General features: G+C 44.9%; 1 protein-coding gene across 1 annotated transcript in view; it reads right to left on the bottom strand.

The window, feature by feature from the left end:
* Nucleotides 1-11,499, bottom strand: part of LOC126540926 (uncharacterized) — a 34,568-nt gene extending 23,069 nt beyond the window's left edge. The window contains exon 1 of the mRNA XM_050187745.2: nt 11,338-11,499. Within this exon, the coding sequence (XP_050043702.2) occupies nt 11,338-11,448 (111 nt within the window). The 5' untranslated portion in view covers nt 11,449-11,499. The remainder of the gene's footprint in view (nt 1-11,337) is intronic.
* Nucleotides 11,500-14,680: the final 3,181 nt, after the last annotated feature.

Raw genomic sequence — 14,680 nt, 5'->3', positions numbered from 1 at the left:
AATGCTCTGCAGAACTCGGTGTGCATGAAGGTGTCATGAACCACCAAGGCAAAATTACATATCGGGAGAAATGTGGTGCAGATTCCAGTGAAATGTGGGTCTTTAACCCGCCATGATAAAAATAAAAATTGCAGGGCAAATAGACCTTTTGTACAGCTTTAGAGCAATGATTACACAAAACGTGATATGCTCAAACAAGTAAAAGCTTGCCGCAATGCCAAATTAGGATGAGCGACATGCAGCATATTTGGCATTGAACATGTCTTGTAACCGCTATATTTAGTGTAAGCCTCGCTGTCATACCTGTCCCTCCAGCACTCCCTTTACTGAAACGTGGCTCTGTCTTTCCATTGGTGTCATGATGACGATGGTGACGGCAGCAGTAAGGCTGGTTAATGCTTGCCCCCTTTGATTCCTGTGAGTTTAGTGGTAAAGAATATGGCCCGTGCATACACCTGTGCTGCAAAATTTAACACTTGTGATTTTTTTAGAGCTAATTTGTGTTGGGACATTTCAAAGATGTGCGCCATTGTGGCCTAATAACTAGAGCATTGGTGAGGTTGAAGACTGGGTGTATTGGTATAGAAGCTTGAAATGGAATTGCACAAGTCGACGGGACACAAAAAAGAGAAATACACACAGCAGAACGCTATGCTGTGTGTGTTACTCTTTGTGTGCCGTCGAATTGTTGTGCGATCCAACTTCAAATAGAGCATTGGGCTTCTTTGGTGCAAGACCGAGGAAGTGTGAGCTACTCGACAACATGCCAGTGCCTTGCCCCACAATTATGGAAGTATGAAGGTTTGCAAACAAAGCTTTGCTTTCAAATCCACCTGCTCATGTAATACAAGCACTGATTGAAAGAACCGTCATACAAAAATAATGGTGAAATCAATGGCCTGTGATAAGTGTAATTTGTATATTGACACTGCTGACATAATAGGTGCCACACCGGCCTCGAAATTGTACTGGACAGAACAATTTGATTCCTATGTGAAGCACAAGCTTCAATTACGTGCTGTGCAGATAACCAAGCTCAGTTTGTTTTGATGTAGTAGACAACATTCACTGTAATCTGTTTTGATTCTAAAGAAGTGCCAAACACCACCTCTTCTTCAAAGACGTCATGGGAATATTTGGCTAGACCTTTCTAGAGCCCCTCATAATGGAAGTGTGGCCAGCCAGCTTTGCTTGGATGCCTTTATAGATTTCTGTTCCTGATCATTCTGTGCTATCAAGTTGTTAAAGTCTATGCAACTGGTGCAAGGCATTACGTGATTCTATAGTCAGATACAACTTTAGGAGGCCACAGAATTTCCTCTTTAAAGGCAGGTGAACACAAGCCTGCACCAATGGGCACGCACTCTAGATCGACGTCGTGCCGCCGGACGCACTAATACCCGCTCGTTGGAGAGGGACTATTTCTTTAGACGTGGAGGCAATCAGCTGCTGCGCTTTGGTCATCTGGGTGGGGCCTCTCTTGTCTTCTGAAGTTGTATCCGACTGTAGAGTATGCCGCTTTTCATACAACACAAAAGGACAAAGTGCACAGTTATTTTGCCTATGAAATGGCTACATCAGAAGTGAGCTATGCAAGGACTTAAGCTGGGTGAAAATTAGCACATGCAGATATATGATATTGTTAAGAATATGTGGTATCGAACATGCATGTAATGGCACGTTTGAATCAGGTAGTGTTGCAGTGATATGCACAGTCTATAGGTGATAGCACTATTAAGCTCCTGCTGTTTCCTTTCTTTTCATTGTGAATTACGCACAGCGTTGATCTTGTGGCTAATCAACACGCACTGTATTCTTGCACATAGAAAGAAGAAATAGCACAATGACGTGTATGCTGCATTAGTGTATTTTTCATTTACATGGTCCAAGAGTGGCACAGGTTGTCTTACGTTCTTGGCTATTTTGAAGAGACACCAAGTGCATGTTACAAGCGTCCTAATATGCACAGCACAATGTTTACTGTAATAAATTTATTGATTTTCTTCAATAATAAACAAAATAATAAACTGAAAGCTCCTTTCTAAGGTGTCTTCTGGGGCTCGACTGGAGAGCAGTGAGGGCACTGATACTACTGTTGCAGAGCAGCCCTCTGGACCCCTGTCACACTCTCAAGGGCAGGTGCCTGGCGCTCACCTACTGCCACCAGGCGGTTGAGTGCCTCCAGCAGCAGAATGTTTTGCTGCAAAAAAGAAGTGGATTATTGGAATGAATCAACCGCATATAAATCATTATTTACAAAGAAAAGTGCTCGTTGCAATATTGGTACTAAGTGACCTTAACTGTGGAAGCCATTAGTGTAGTATGCATAATAAAACAATGTGTTGGGACAACGTTGCTTTATTTTTCATAACTTGGATTGTATTTCAGAGTCAATTGTCATGTTGATTAGTGTGCCAGCAGCTGAGGTGTCCCCACACCTTTACGAGTCTCTACTGTCAGCGCCATAAACTTATTTTTGTTCACTGCAAAACAAATGCCTCTCCCTACAATCCCGTCTTATACGAGCTGATTGCATCATATGCCTACAAACATGTTTTTGCCCCATTACGCAAATTCCTACCATCCTCGGCTGCAGTTCTATTTCCTTGACATCCATTCTGTCACGCTTATGTAATCACCTGTTATGGATTGGCAACAAGTGATTGAAGACGTGCATGGCCTGCCTGCCGGTTCCATTTTTTTTTCTTAATCTCAACTAGCATATCAGTTGCCACGGTTTACAACGCCACTGTCTTCCTGCCTTAATGCTATCTCCAACAATTTTTGTTACTTCGCTTTCTACACAGTCCTCGACTTCTCAAGTTTCTTTGTTAACCTCCAGGTTTATGTCCGATATTGCATAACCAGTAGAATGCAATTATTCTAAACTTTTTTCAAGCATATCGGTAACGTGGCGACCACTATTCGGTAATACCTTCCATGTGCTGCTCAACCCATGAAATTTTTTTATAAGTTTCCTGCTTTATATCAGTACCTCCTATTGATATTTCCCCTGGATAAAAGTACTCTTCCATAGATCCTGCGGGCTTAATGTCACTCATGAATTTCTGTTATCTCACTAAGTTAGTGAAGGTTACCTTCATCTTTTCCATATTTTCGCGGGCCCACGTGCATGTAAGAGCACGAACACTCATTGGTTCTGCTGGAGATTCAGTTCGTTACTACGAAAGTGACTTAATCCGTGCACTATTATTATACTAAATATGAAACAGTAGAAATATACTTATCTGCAGTTTGTCGATGTCTCCTTCACTGTGTTGGTAGCGAGATCCATCGTCGGCACCACCTCATTGTCGCTTCGTAGCCATATAGGGTCTCTTTTGCACACACTCTGTAATATTCGTGACGCTCGCAGTCACGCAGAGTGGAGGAACTCGGCGCACTCGCAGAAGCAGCACCGGACAAGTTGTTTTTTCAGCATTGCACCGTGAACAGTACGTGCGCGTTGCGATCTATAAAATCGCCGAAGCTATTCACAGTCTTGCGGGGTGCACGGAAAGATTGCTCACGGAGGAACAAAACCATCCAAGAAATATTGGTCATCCTCGTGCTTCATCACTACGTCGCGCACTGCAAGCTCGTTATACGAGTTTGTTTACACTGAGCCTCTTCGATGTTTAGCCGCCATGCTCGCCAGTTGAATGGATGCGATGACACCACCAGAACGTTCCCTCGTGGTATAATGCGAAGCGTACTAAATTACAATTTAGTCTAATACGCATTCAGTGTACATCTTGTAAGCTTTGAAATGCTTCTAAACCACGTTAAGGTAACTAATTATATTGTACTAAAGGCATTTGTTTTATAACTTGCTTGTGCATGTAATGCACTCGTTGGAACGACGAACAAGTGAAAGAAGGCACGACCATGCACCGACTGTATGATCACGTGAGCCCCAGTTTGTCAACCGCCCAGAAGGCAACGCCCAAGGAATGATAGCCACCCAAAGTGAATCTAACTAAACCATTGAACCTGGAGGCTTGTCGAAAGATAAACTGTGTCTCGGTACCATTTGTGCTTTCATCTTGGTGTGTCGCCAGAGCTCGTGAGGATCCCGAGTTTCGCCAAACTCGGCGTATCCTGCATCGCACCCCTGTTCTCGACATGACTGCACGGCCACCAATATCCGCCATGTTGGCTCTCGGATTCGCTGTAAAGAGGACGCGTGTTTTGAAAGTCGTGCCGGGAAGCTGAAGTATCGTAAAATGCCACTTGGAATTTTCTTCAAGATGAAAAAACGTGACAGAGAGCTGCAACTGTTTTTAACAAATGCTTTTTTGTGGTCGTTGGCAGTTTATTGCGACTTTAGAGCTTTAAAGGGAAAGTGAGCGGTAGCTTGCAGAAGCAGGTGCAATGCATCTGCAATTTCGCGAATATGGTCCATGATAGCCGACATCTCAGCTTGTTGATTGGCGGGAGAGAGAGAGAGAGAAAAACTTTATTTTGTTCTTTCAAGGATTTAGCGTCTCGAGGTCTCCGTCGTCTTCTTGGGCGCCGGCGACTTGGAGCCTCTTCCGGCAAGGGTGGGCCCCTATTCCAGGGCTCCACTGAGCCTAGCTACCTCACTAGCGTGCTGCAATAAGGCCCTTTGGGCCGTGAGCTCGCAGCTAGTAAGCCGACTCTCCCATTGCTCCGCACTCGAGTTATTGTGTTGGTGGAATGATTGATTGTGTTTACATTCCCATGTGACATGATAGAGTGTGGGTGTGGCCCCGCACCATGGGCAGGCGTCTCTGTATTGTGTTGGGTGCATATTATTTAGAATGTATAAATTTGGGAAGGAGTTTGTCTGCAATCTGCGCCAACTCGTTGCTTCCTCCTTCGTTAGAGCTTTGTGCGGTGGGGGATATTTGGCTCTCGTCCCTCCGTGTAAGTTTAAGATTTCTGTGTATCCTCCTTCACAAGCGTGTGGGTGATACTCCGGGGCGTGCGACTGCTCTGCTGAGAACGTGGTCTCTCGAGCTAGGCTGTCTGCCCTTTCGTTACCCTCTATGCCTGCGTGGGCCGGAATCCAGATTAACTTGTGCGTAACGTTCCTCTCGGCGAAGTTGGCTCCACCAAGAATTCTGAGGGCGGCTTTGCTAATCCTGCCCCTCGTGTAATTTCTGCACGCTTCCTTCGAGTCTGTTAAGATGTTTAGAGGCCTGCTTGTCCTATATCCTTCTACTGCCGCCAGCGCCACGGCAATTTCTTCGTCCTCCGCTGTGCCGGCTGCCTTTGCCGTCGCACATGTGATCAGATTCCCGTCGCCGTCCACCACCACCGCCGTGGCCGTGGGCTTCCCTTCTCGCGGGTACGTGGCAGCATCCGTGTGTACCGTGTTGTCTAGTCGCGCTAGTGTGTTTTCCACGTATTCAGCTCGCGCCTGCCTTCTGCTCTCGTGGAGTTGGGGTCCATGTTCTTAGGTACTGGCGGGAGGAATATCCTGTGAGGCTGTGAGGCATGGCTCAGTGGCTCCATGGCCGACCAATGTCTTTGACACCAGCTTAGGCAACCAGGTATGTTCCACTAGGAATGTGCCACCATGTCATGAACAAAAAATACCTTAAATTTTTCTCATTCTGAGTGGAATCAATTCCACGTCAGAAGCGTTCATGAAGGACTGCAGCACAATGAATTTGCAGGCTGCGTCACAAATGAACTCACCAAATGATGACCAATTTTCATGCCAACGCTTCAGCGAGCTGCGCCATGCCTTCACCGGACATTTGCCGCTCTTCAATGAACATCTCGCCAATTTTGGAAAATGGGTATGTGCCACAGATTGTACGGCATGCAAGGCAACAATTATCATCGTTCACATGCACCGGCAAACCAAGCTTCTTGCTTTAAAGTCCACGCGTGGACTTCCCGAAGCGTCACTAGATGGCGAAACGTGTCCATTAAGAAACGCGAGAGTGGAGCCCAATTGTCGAATGACGCGCTTCTCAGCGTCCGCACGCACAGGTGCGCCATGCATTACGGAGGCCATGCGCCTACTTGGTCCATTGGGCATGTGCCATTCTATTGGTGCTAGTCTTCAATGAATCTCTTTGATGACAGCTTGGATAATTTAGTATGTGCCAGATGCGTGTGGCGGTCTTCAATGAACGTCTTTAATGCCAACTTCAGTAACTGCGAAGGGTCATCATCAATGGGGTAGAGGTAGTGCATCCGCCTCGCGTGCAAGAGGAGCGTGGTTTTCCACCGGATGAGACAAAAACATTCGCGTGTGGTCCCGGTGACCAGATCCGGTAACGCACTCCCTCACCAGAGCAGGATTGGCCACCTTGGTGCAGTACTTGACCACAACCTCCTATATGAATACAACAATAAAACCTCGGCCCTCAGTCCCCAGCAGCTGCGAAGCAACTGACCACGGCGGCGGTCAGACCTGTGACGCAGCAGAGGGTGCTAAGAATCTCTGCATCCTGACAGGCCGCCATTGGAATCTGAACCTGCCAACGTTTAACGCTAGAACGTTACCTAGTGAGGCTACCAGTGGTATTGGATGAACAAGCGGGCATTAAATGGGATATAATATAGGGCTTATTGAGTTTAGGAGGACAAACGAAGCACATACAGTGCTAAAAAGTGGGCACGTCGTGTGCTACCGGAGCTTAGCGGACAGACGAGAACTAGAAATCGGATTCCTGATTAATAAGGATATAGCTGGTAACATACAGGAATTCTGTAGCATTAACGAGAGGGTGGCAGTTCTTGTTGTGAAACTTATTAAGAGGTACAAATTGAAGGTTGTGCAAGCCTACGCGCCTACATCTAGTCATGATGACCAGCAAGTTTAAAGCTTCTATGAAGACGTGAAATCGGCGATGGGTAAAGACGAAACAAAATATACTGATGGGCGACTTCAATGCCAGGGTAGGCTAGAAGCAGGCTGGAGACAAGTCAGTGGGAGAATATGGCATAGGTTATAGGAATAGCAGAGGAGAGTTATTAACAGAGTTTGCAGAACCGAATAATTTGCGGATAATGAATACCTACTTCCGCAAGCGGGATAAACGAAAGTGGACGTGGAGGAGCCAGAATGGCGAGACTAGAAATGAAATAGACTTCATACTCAGCGCTAAACCTGGAATCATATAAGATGTGGACGTGCTCGGCAAGGTGCGATGCAGTGATCATAGGATGGTAAGAACTCAAATTACCCTAGACTTGAGGTTGGAACGGAAGAAACTGGTACATAAGAAGCCGGTCAATGAGTTAGCGGTAAGAGGGAAAATAGAGGAATTGCGGATCAAGCTACAGAAACGGTATTCGGCTTTAACTGAGGAAGAGGACCTTAGTGTTGAAGCAATGAACGCCAATATTATGGGCATCATTAAGGAGTGTGCAATAGAAGTCGATGGTAACTTTGCTAGATAGGATACCAGTAAGATATCGCAGGAGACGAAAGATCTGATAAGGAAATACCAATGTATGAATGTATCTAACCCTACAGCTAGCATAGAACTGGTACAACTTTCCAAGTTAATCAACAAGCGTAAGACAGCTGACATAAGGAAGTATAGTATGGATAGAATTGTACATGCTCTCAGGAACGGAGGAAGCCTAAAAGCAGTGAAGAAGAAACTAGGAAAAGGCAAGAATCAGATGAATGCGGGAAGAGACAAAGCCGGCAATATCATTACTAATATGGATGAGATAGTTCAAGTGGTTTGGAGTTCCATAGAGATTTATGCAGTACCAGTGACACCCACGACGATAATGGAAGAGGGAGTAGTCTAGAAGAATTCGACATCCCACAAGTAACGCCGGAAGAAATAAAGAACGCAGCTGCGGAGGATCAGGTAACAGCTGATTTTTTGAAGCATGGTGAACAGATTGTTCTAGAAAAAACTGGCCACCCTGTATACGCAATGCCTCATGACCTCGAGCGTACCGGAATCTTGGAAGAACGCCAACATAATCTTAATCCATCAGGAAGGGGACGCCAAAATCTCGAAAACTTATACACCGATCAGCTTACTGTCCGTTGCCTAGAAAGTATTTACTAAGGTAATCGCACATAGAATCACGAACACTTTAGACTTCTGTCAACCTAAGGAGCAGGCAGGATTTCGTAAAGGCTATTCGACAATAGAACATATTCGCACTATCAATCACGTGATAGAGAAACGTGCGGAATATAACCAACCCCTATATATAGCTTTCATTGAATACGAAAAAGCGTTTGATTCAGTCAAAACCTCAGTAGTCATGCAGGCATTAGGGAATTAGGGTGTAGACGAGCCGTATGTAAAAATACTGAAAGGTATATATAGCGGCCCCACAGCCACCGTAGCCCTCCATAAAGAAAGGAACAAAATCCCAATAAAGAATAGCGTGAGACAGGGAGATATGATCTCTCCTATGCTATTTACAGCGCGTTTACAGGAAATATTGAGAGGCCTGGATTGGGAAGAATTGAGGATAAGAGTTAATGGAGAATGTCTTAGTAACTTGCGACTCGTTGATGATATTGCCTTGCTTAGTAACTCAGGGGACCAATTTCAATGCATGCTCACTGACCTCGACAGGCAAAGCAGAAGGGTGGGTCTAAAAAAATTGGCAGAAAGCTAAAGCAAACCTTAACAGTCTCGGAAGAGAACAGCGGTTTACGACATGTAGCTAGGCACTGGAAGTGGTAAGAGAATACATCTACTTAGGGCAGGTAGTGACCGCGGATCCGGATCATGGAAATGATATAATCAGAAGAAAATGGGCTGGGGTGGGTTTCGCAGGCATCCTGAGATCATGAACAGCTGGTTGTCATTTTCCCTCAAGAGAGAAGTATATAACAGCTGTGTCTTAGCAGTACTCACCTACGGGGCAGAAACCTGGAGGCTTACGAAAAGGGTTCTACTTATACTGAGGCTGCCGCAACTAGCTACGGAAAGAAGAATGATGGGTGTAACGTTAAGAGGGGGGATAAGAGGAGAGCAGATTGGGTGAGGGAACAAACGCGAGTTAATGACATCTTAGTTGAGATTGATAATAAGAAATGGGGGAGGGGGGGCAGGGCATGCAATGAGGAGGGAAGATAACTGGTGGTCATAAAAGGTTACAGACTGGATTCCAAGAGAAGGGAAGCATAGCAGGGGGCGGTAGAAAGATGTGCGGACGAGATTAAGAAGTTTGCAAGGACAGCATGGCCACAACACGACCGGGGTAGTTGGAGAAGTATGGGAGATGCCTTTTCACTGCAGTGGGTGTAGCCAGGCTGATGATGATGATGAGTTGCTGGGTATGGGCGATGGGGAATGGGCCGCACTACTATGACGAAAAAGGTTCCTAAATTCATTGGATGCTGCGCGGAATCGAACTCATGGAACAAAGGTTAGCAACTCGGTGCTTTGCTGATTGCGCCACAAATGCACCAGGTATGTGCTACCTTACAATGCATGCCTTTCATCCCAACGCATCATTGAGGTGCGCCATGAATGCACAGGGTATGGGCCGTTCTTCCATGAATATCTCCAGAACTTGGGTCACTGGGTATGTGCCAACAAGTGTGCGTCAAGCGAGGCAACGATTCTCATCATTCGCCGGCACCGGCACGCCTTGCTTCTCGTATCTGAGGTCACGCCCGGACTTCTTTGAACTATCTCTATATGGCGCAGCGTGTACAAAAATAAGCGACAGAAAGGAGCTCACTTGTCGCATGACGCGTTTTCTTAGCTCTCATACGCATCTGTGCGCCATGTATTCGGATGTCACGCGCAGGCTTTGTGGCACCGGTGATTGTGGCGCCGGTAAAGGAAGCGGGAAAGACAAGTACCGCTGCCGATCAGGCCGCATACATAGGTTGTTTCGACTGTGGCAATACCTTGTGTACCTGCATTGATTGAATGCTAATGCATTGCCATCGCCAGTCATCGCGAGAGGGTATGAGTAGCTGGGTATGTAGCTGGGTGTCCACTGCGATTCTTTCAGACCTCTGTTTTTTTCTCTCTCTACTTCCCATAACTTGGGAAGAAGCAAGTAATATAGCAATCGTAGTTATCCACCGTCTCCTCAGTACCACCACCCTCCTTCTTCCTCACATACTGTCTGCGTTATTGCCCCAAATACCTTCCTCAGCGTGGATTAGCAGGCATTTCACTGAGGTCCACCTCTGCGACTGTCTGGCATTAAAAATTGTCTCTTTTGCGCACATGAAGTAATTCGGAGAACAGCGAAACTATACCGTTTGTCTTTTTAGTCCAAGGTGTACGATGTTAATTTAAAAGTTTCGTTTTAGTTAAGTACAACACGTGGTATATGGGGATTAGATGATGAGGCACAGACACCTAAATAGGGCTTCATTGCGTTTGATGACACGACTGATCAGGTGGTCAGAATGCAACAAAATAAATACCATTGATAGATGAATGCAGAGAAGCGCTATTCAAGAAATGATACTGAGAAAGACATGACAATGTAATCAAAGCGAAAATAGACAAACTCGGTTTTATGGAAGCATGGACTGTTTTATGATTAGAAGAAGTAGGAAATATTACGAGGTGTGCGGTTCCCCGCCTTATGTTTGCTATCTCGGTGTTGTATTCAAGTTTTCATTTGCAAGCAGAACATGAGATACATAGAAGGGGCGTTGGAAGAAAGCGGCCTGTCGGCCCGGGCATAGGTCAAATGAAACTATGCAGGGGCGTTTGAGCTGGAGGTCGTTCAACATGCTGGAGACTAACAGCAACATATACATGGTGTTTCAATGAACACCTTCAAACATTTTTAGAAAGTGCTTGTGGCAGATAGCACAATTGTAGTACATGAGCTTTTTACTCAAAGAGGTGGACATGCTGGTCGGAGCCAAACCAGTGTCAGAGTGCGTAGTTACATGAGGAAATTATTACGATAAAGACGAGCTTCCTCCAAGGCATCTGGATATAATTGCAGAAAACTTTCAGCATGTTCAGGTAGGAGCTCACAGTATCGGCCTAGTGACATCCTGTCCGAGCTCTTTGGCTTAAGGGTAGTACGGCTAAGGTAACAAGCTAGTATAACATAGCTGAAATATTAAGGCAGAAAAGACAGGAAAAACATGCAATGAAGAGATATTTTCCTGTTGAACTCTGCAGCCTACTGCATGGAATCATTTAAAGGGTCACATGCACAAAAATGTGAAAAGAAAGAGATGCGCAGCTTGTTCCAGCATCCCGTCGTAAAGGGGATACTGATAATGTGACCAACCAAATTTAGGAACGTGAAACAGAAAACGTAAGTCAGCTCTAAGAAGACAGCTGGGTTGTGTCCAAATAAGCCGAAGACAGTAAAAACTATGAAGGTTACAACTATGACGCAATTAGGCACACTCGTATAAGATTATCAGTTGCTCACCTTTTTAACATCTGGCATATCGTGCTCAAGCTGGCGTTTAGGGTTGCTCAAAGCAAGAGGTAGAGCACAAACTCCAAGAATAGCAATCGCAACTCTAAGAACTCGCCACATGTTTAGTGCTAGGGAAACTTTAGTGTTATAAACTTTCAGTCTTCAATTGGTATTGAAGAATGCTTGCTCTGTGCGCTGCGCCGCTGAACTTATACCAACTTCCTTTCGAGTAATCTAGCTTCTCTGAATCATGTCCACGTGAATCAAAGCTGCGTTACACATTAAAAAAAATCATTTTGTTCTCGTCAAAGCCGCTCAATTTCCAACAGTAAGGCGGTCAACCCGTACATTAACTTCAATAGGCACCTAAAAAAGTAAAGCGTATTTGTGACAGCATTCTCAACTTTATGTGTAATCCCTGCCAGAGACGGAACAATCGCTTACCAAGCGACCGTTTCAGAAAATGTCTGCATCGGGGTTCAAGGGGCCTATCATGTCTCTGACAGTGATAGGCCAAAATTTTCCACAGTGTAAGACAAAATTTTACACCCTTGTTTGCTCCTGTCTCGGGCAGGCGCAGTTCGGACAAGTACCGTGTTTTCTGGCATTATCTGACAGGTCAGTAATTAAGGGCAAGAGTATTTACTGAAGAACGCATAATGGAAGTGCATTTTACCGCAGCCGTGGCCCATTTAGCTCGTTGGGATGCCGCCACCTCACGGCGCATGAGACATAAATATTAGAAGTAAAAAGAAGAAAGTAAAAAGTATAATAATTACACCTCGGCCATGTTCCCTAGAGGAGGGAAACACTCGCCTCATTGCGCAGATATACTAAACTCGCGATGGAGACGAAGGCTCTTTTAAATGCGTAAGCGTAAGCATTTCCATGCCTACCCGACGAGAAAACTGCCCGTACTTCTGTCAAGTAAGACGAGTTGCTCTAAATAAATAAATAATAAAGCAAAATGAATTCGAAAGGAAAATTTTGGCGTTGGGGAGTATCAAAACTGCGGCCCCACGCTCAGAACAGGAGGGTCTTACCGACTGAGCTAAATACCCACGTTTGCAAAAGGTGAATCTCAACCATATGAATGTATTGTACAAAACAAAATTTAAAGGAGAACAGTTTCTTGAAGGCTTTGTTGAAAGATTTGGTAATGGGGAAGTAAAATCCATCTCTAGAACGATATGTATAGCTGATTTGGAGTTTTCTTGACATAGGGAAACTTCCGATTTATGAAAATATATTTCCAACATGCCATATCCTCGATTCGTTGCACTTGCCGCGGGAGGCGTCTTACGTCGGGGCGTTCCTTCACCAACCAAAATGCAACTGATTAGTGGGGGCTCAGGCGCTTCACGTCACGCAAAACACACAGATAAACAGTCAACGATTTGATAAGGGTAATAAGTAGTTACGGGAGGTTAGGGGGGTTTCATCACGCTTGATTATGTTTCGACACAGATGGATGACGTGCTAAAGAGCGATCAGGGCTTATAATGGTCGAGGTAATTCTGATTAGGTTAGTAAGCCCTAATAAAGATCGAATCAAGTTCGACAAGGTTTATCAGGACTGATAAGAGTAGATAAGATTTGAATAATGCCGAATAAAGTTGGTAAGGAAATGTAGTGATTGATAAGAATTGTATCGATTCAGATAACATTGATAACGACTAATAGGGCTTGTAAGGGTCGGATCGTGTCCGATAAGGTGCATAACCCAGATAGGTGTAACGCCTAGTCCGATAAGGCTGATAACGATCGATAAGAGTTTATATTGGTAGGATGAAGTTTCATAACATTGATAATGACACCAGGCTGTATGGAGATGAGCATGTGTCACAATGCTTATGCATATTTAAGCAATTTCCAGAAACGTTTCTGCATGAAATAATTTTCTTGTTGAGTTTGGTCTTTTTGATCGATTAAAGCAACGGTATCAACGGTGCATTTTTTCTCGCTTTACAAGGTGACTACTACTAAGGACTGCTTGATCGTATAAGTAAAAGAGAAACAAACCAAACGAGAGCACGTATATATGCGTACACACAAGAAAAATAAAGGCGGTCGCAATACAATTGTGGACTTCTTGACATAGGTCGACCCGGATAGAATTGTTGTAGTCCGGCGCAATTGCCAATTATGGCAGATGGATAACCATATGGGCGATATAGTGCCAAGGTTGCTTTCGGGCAATTATACGAAAGCCAGCGCTTGTTTCCGTCGTGCCTTTCCGTCCTTTCTCTGCTGTCGCGTGTGTACATCATGGATTGCCAACTAGCCCGGTCTGACGCCTGACTTCAGTATACTACTATTTCGTCGAGCTCTCTTAGCTGTGCAACTCTCCATACGTCCATCCACGTAATTTTGATCACAATCGCCATGGGCCGTATGTGTACCGCGGCATACTACATTCGATTCGGAAGCTGCTGCATCAAATCCAAGCTGTTTTCGGCGGACTCACCCCATCCGTATGACATGGCAAAAGCTTGTGCAAAATCCTACGTTCGGTGCGCTTGAGACAAGCACGGCGAATACCATGTCTCCCTGTACGTAGTCCTTGTATGTCGAAGTGGACCATCGAGTTTGATATTTTTAGGCCAAAAAGCTGAATCGGTCTTAATTGGGATCGCTTATTGACCTCACAGTGGAACAGAAGTGGCAGTAGGACTTGTTGCTCTTTGAGCCTCGTAGCCGGCCGGAAAACAGAGGCCATCCAAGGCAGATGCACGCTCAAGGTGACTTGAGCTTCCCGACCTCCTCAGCAGGCTCTTGCTCTTGGTCCAAAGTTCGCCGTCATAAATAGGAAAGACATTAGGAGCATACCCGATACAGAGTACTGGTGGTAACTGGCTAGAAAAGGGTTCAACCTATTCAAACTATTAATACAACATATGAGAAGTCATTAGAAGTTGTAGTGGTACCACCAAAGGCAGCGTGGAATAAGTCAGTTCTGACCTTTTCTTTGTCATCTAATCAGCGTCCTTTATGTATGACATAGTAATTCATATTGTGAAAATCACACCACGTACAGGTAGTGTTTATCATCTTCATCTCCACTTATAGAAGTAGGCTATTGATCTTTAGTTGAAATGCATGTCTTGATAGGAGTATTGATTCCAAACTGTGTTGCCCGAATGCTTGTGCTAATGTGTCCTTTTTGTTCGTGGATGTTGTATAATGTACTATATATATATATATATATATATATATATATATATATATATATATAGTGTGTGTGTGTTGTAACTTAGCCTACATGCAAGTTGCACGCACCATGGCGCTTTGGAAACCGTAAGGATTCCCTCAAAATGAAACAGCGACAGGGCCCACAAGAAGCCAAGAAAGA

The sequence above is a fragment of the Dermacentor andersoni genome, chromosome 2 (genome assembly GCF_023375885.2).
Source record: "Dermacentor andersoni chromosome 2, qqDerAnde1_hic_scaffold, whole genome shotgun sequence".
Classification (NCBI taxonomy): Eukaryota; Metazoa; Arthropoda; class Arachnida; order Ixodida; family Ixodidae; genus Dermacentor; species Dermacentor andersoni.
Note: the sequence above shows the minus strand (reverse complement) of the source record. Positions and strands in the feature narration are given on the sequence as shown.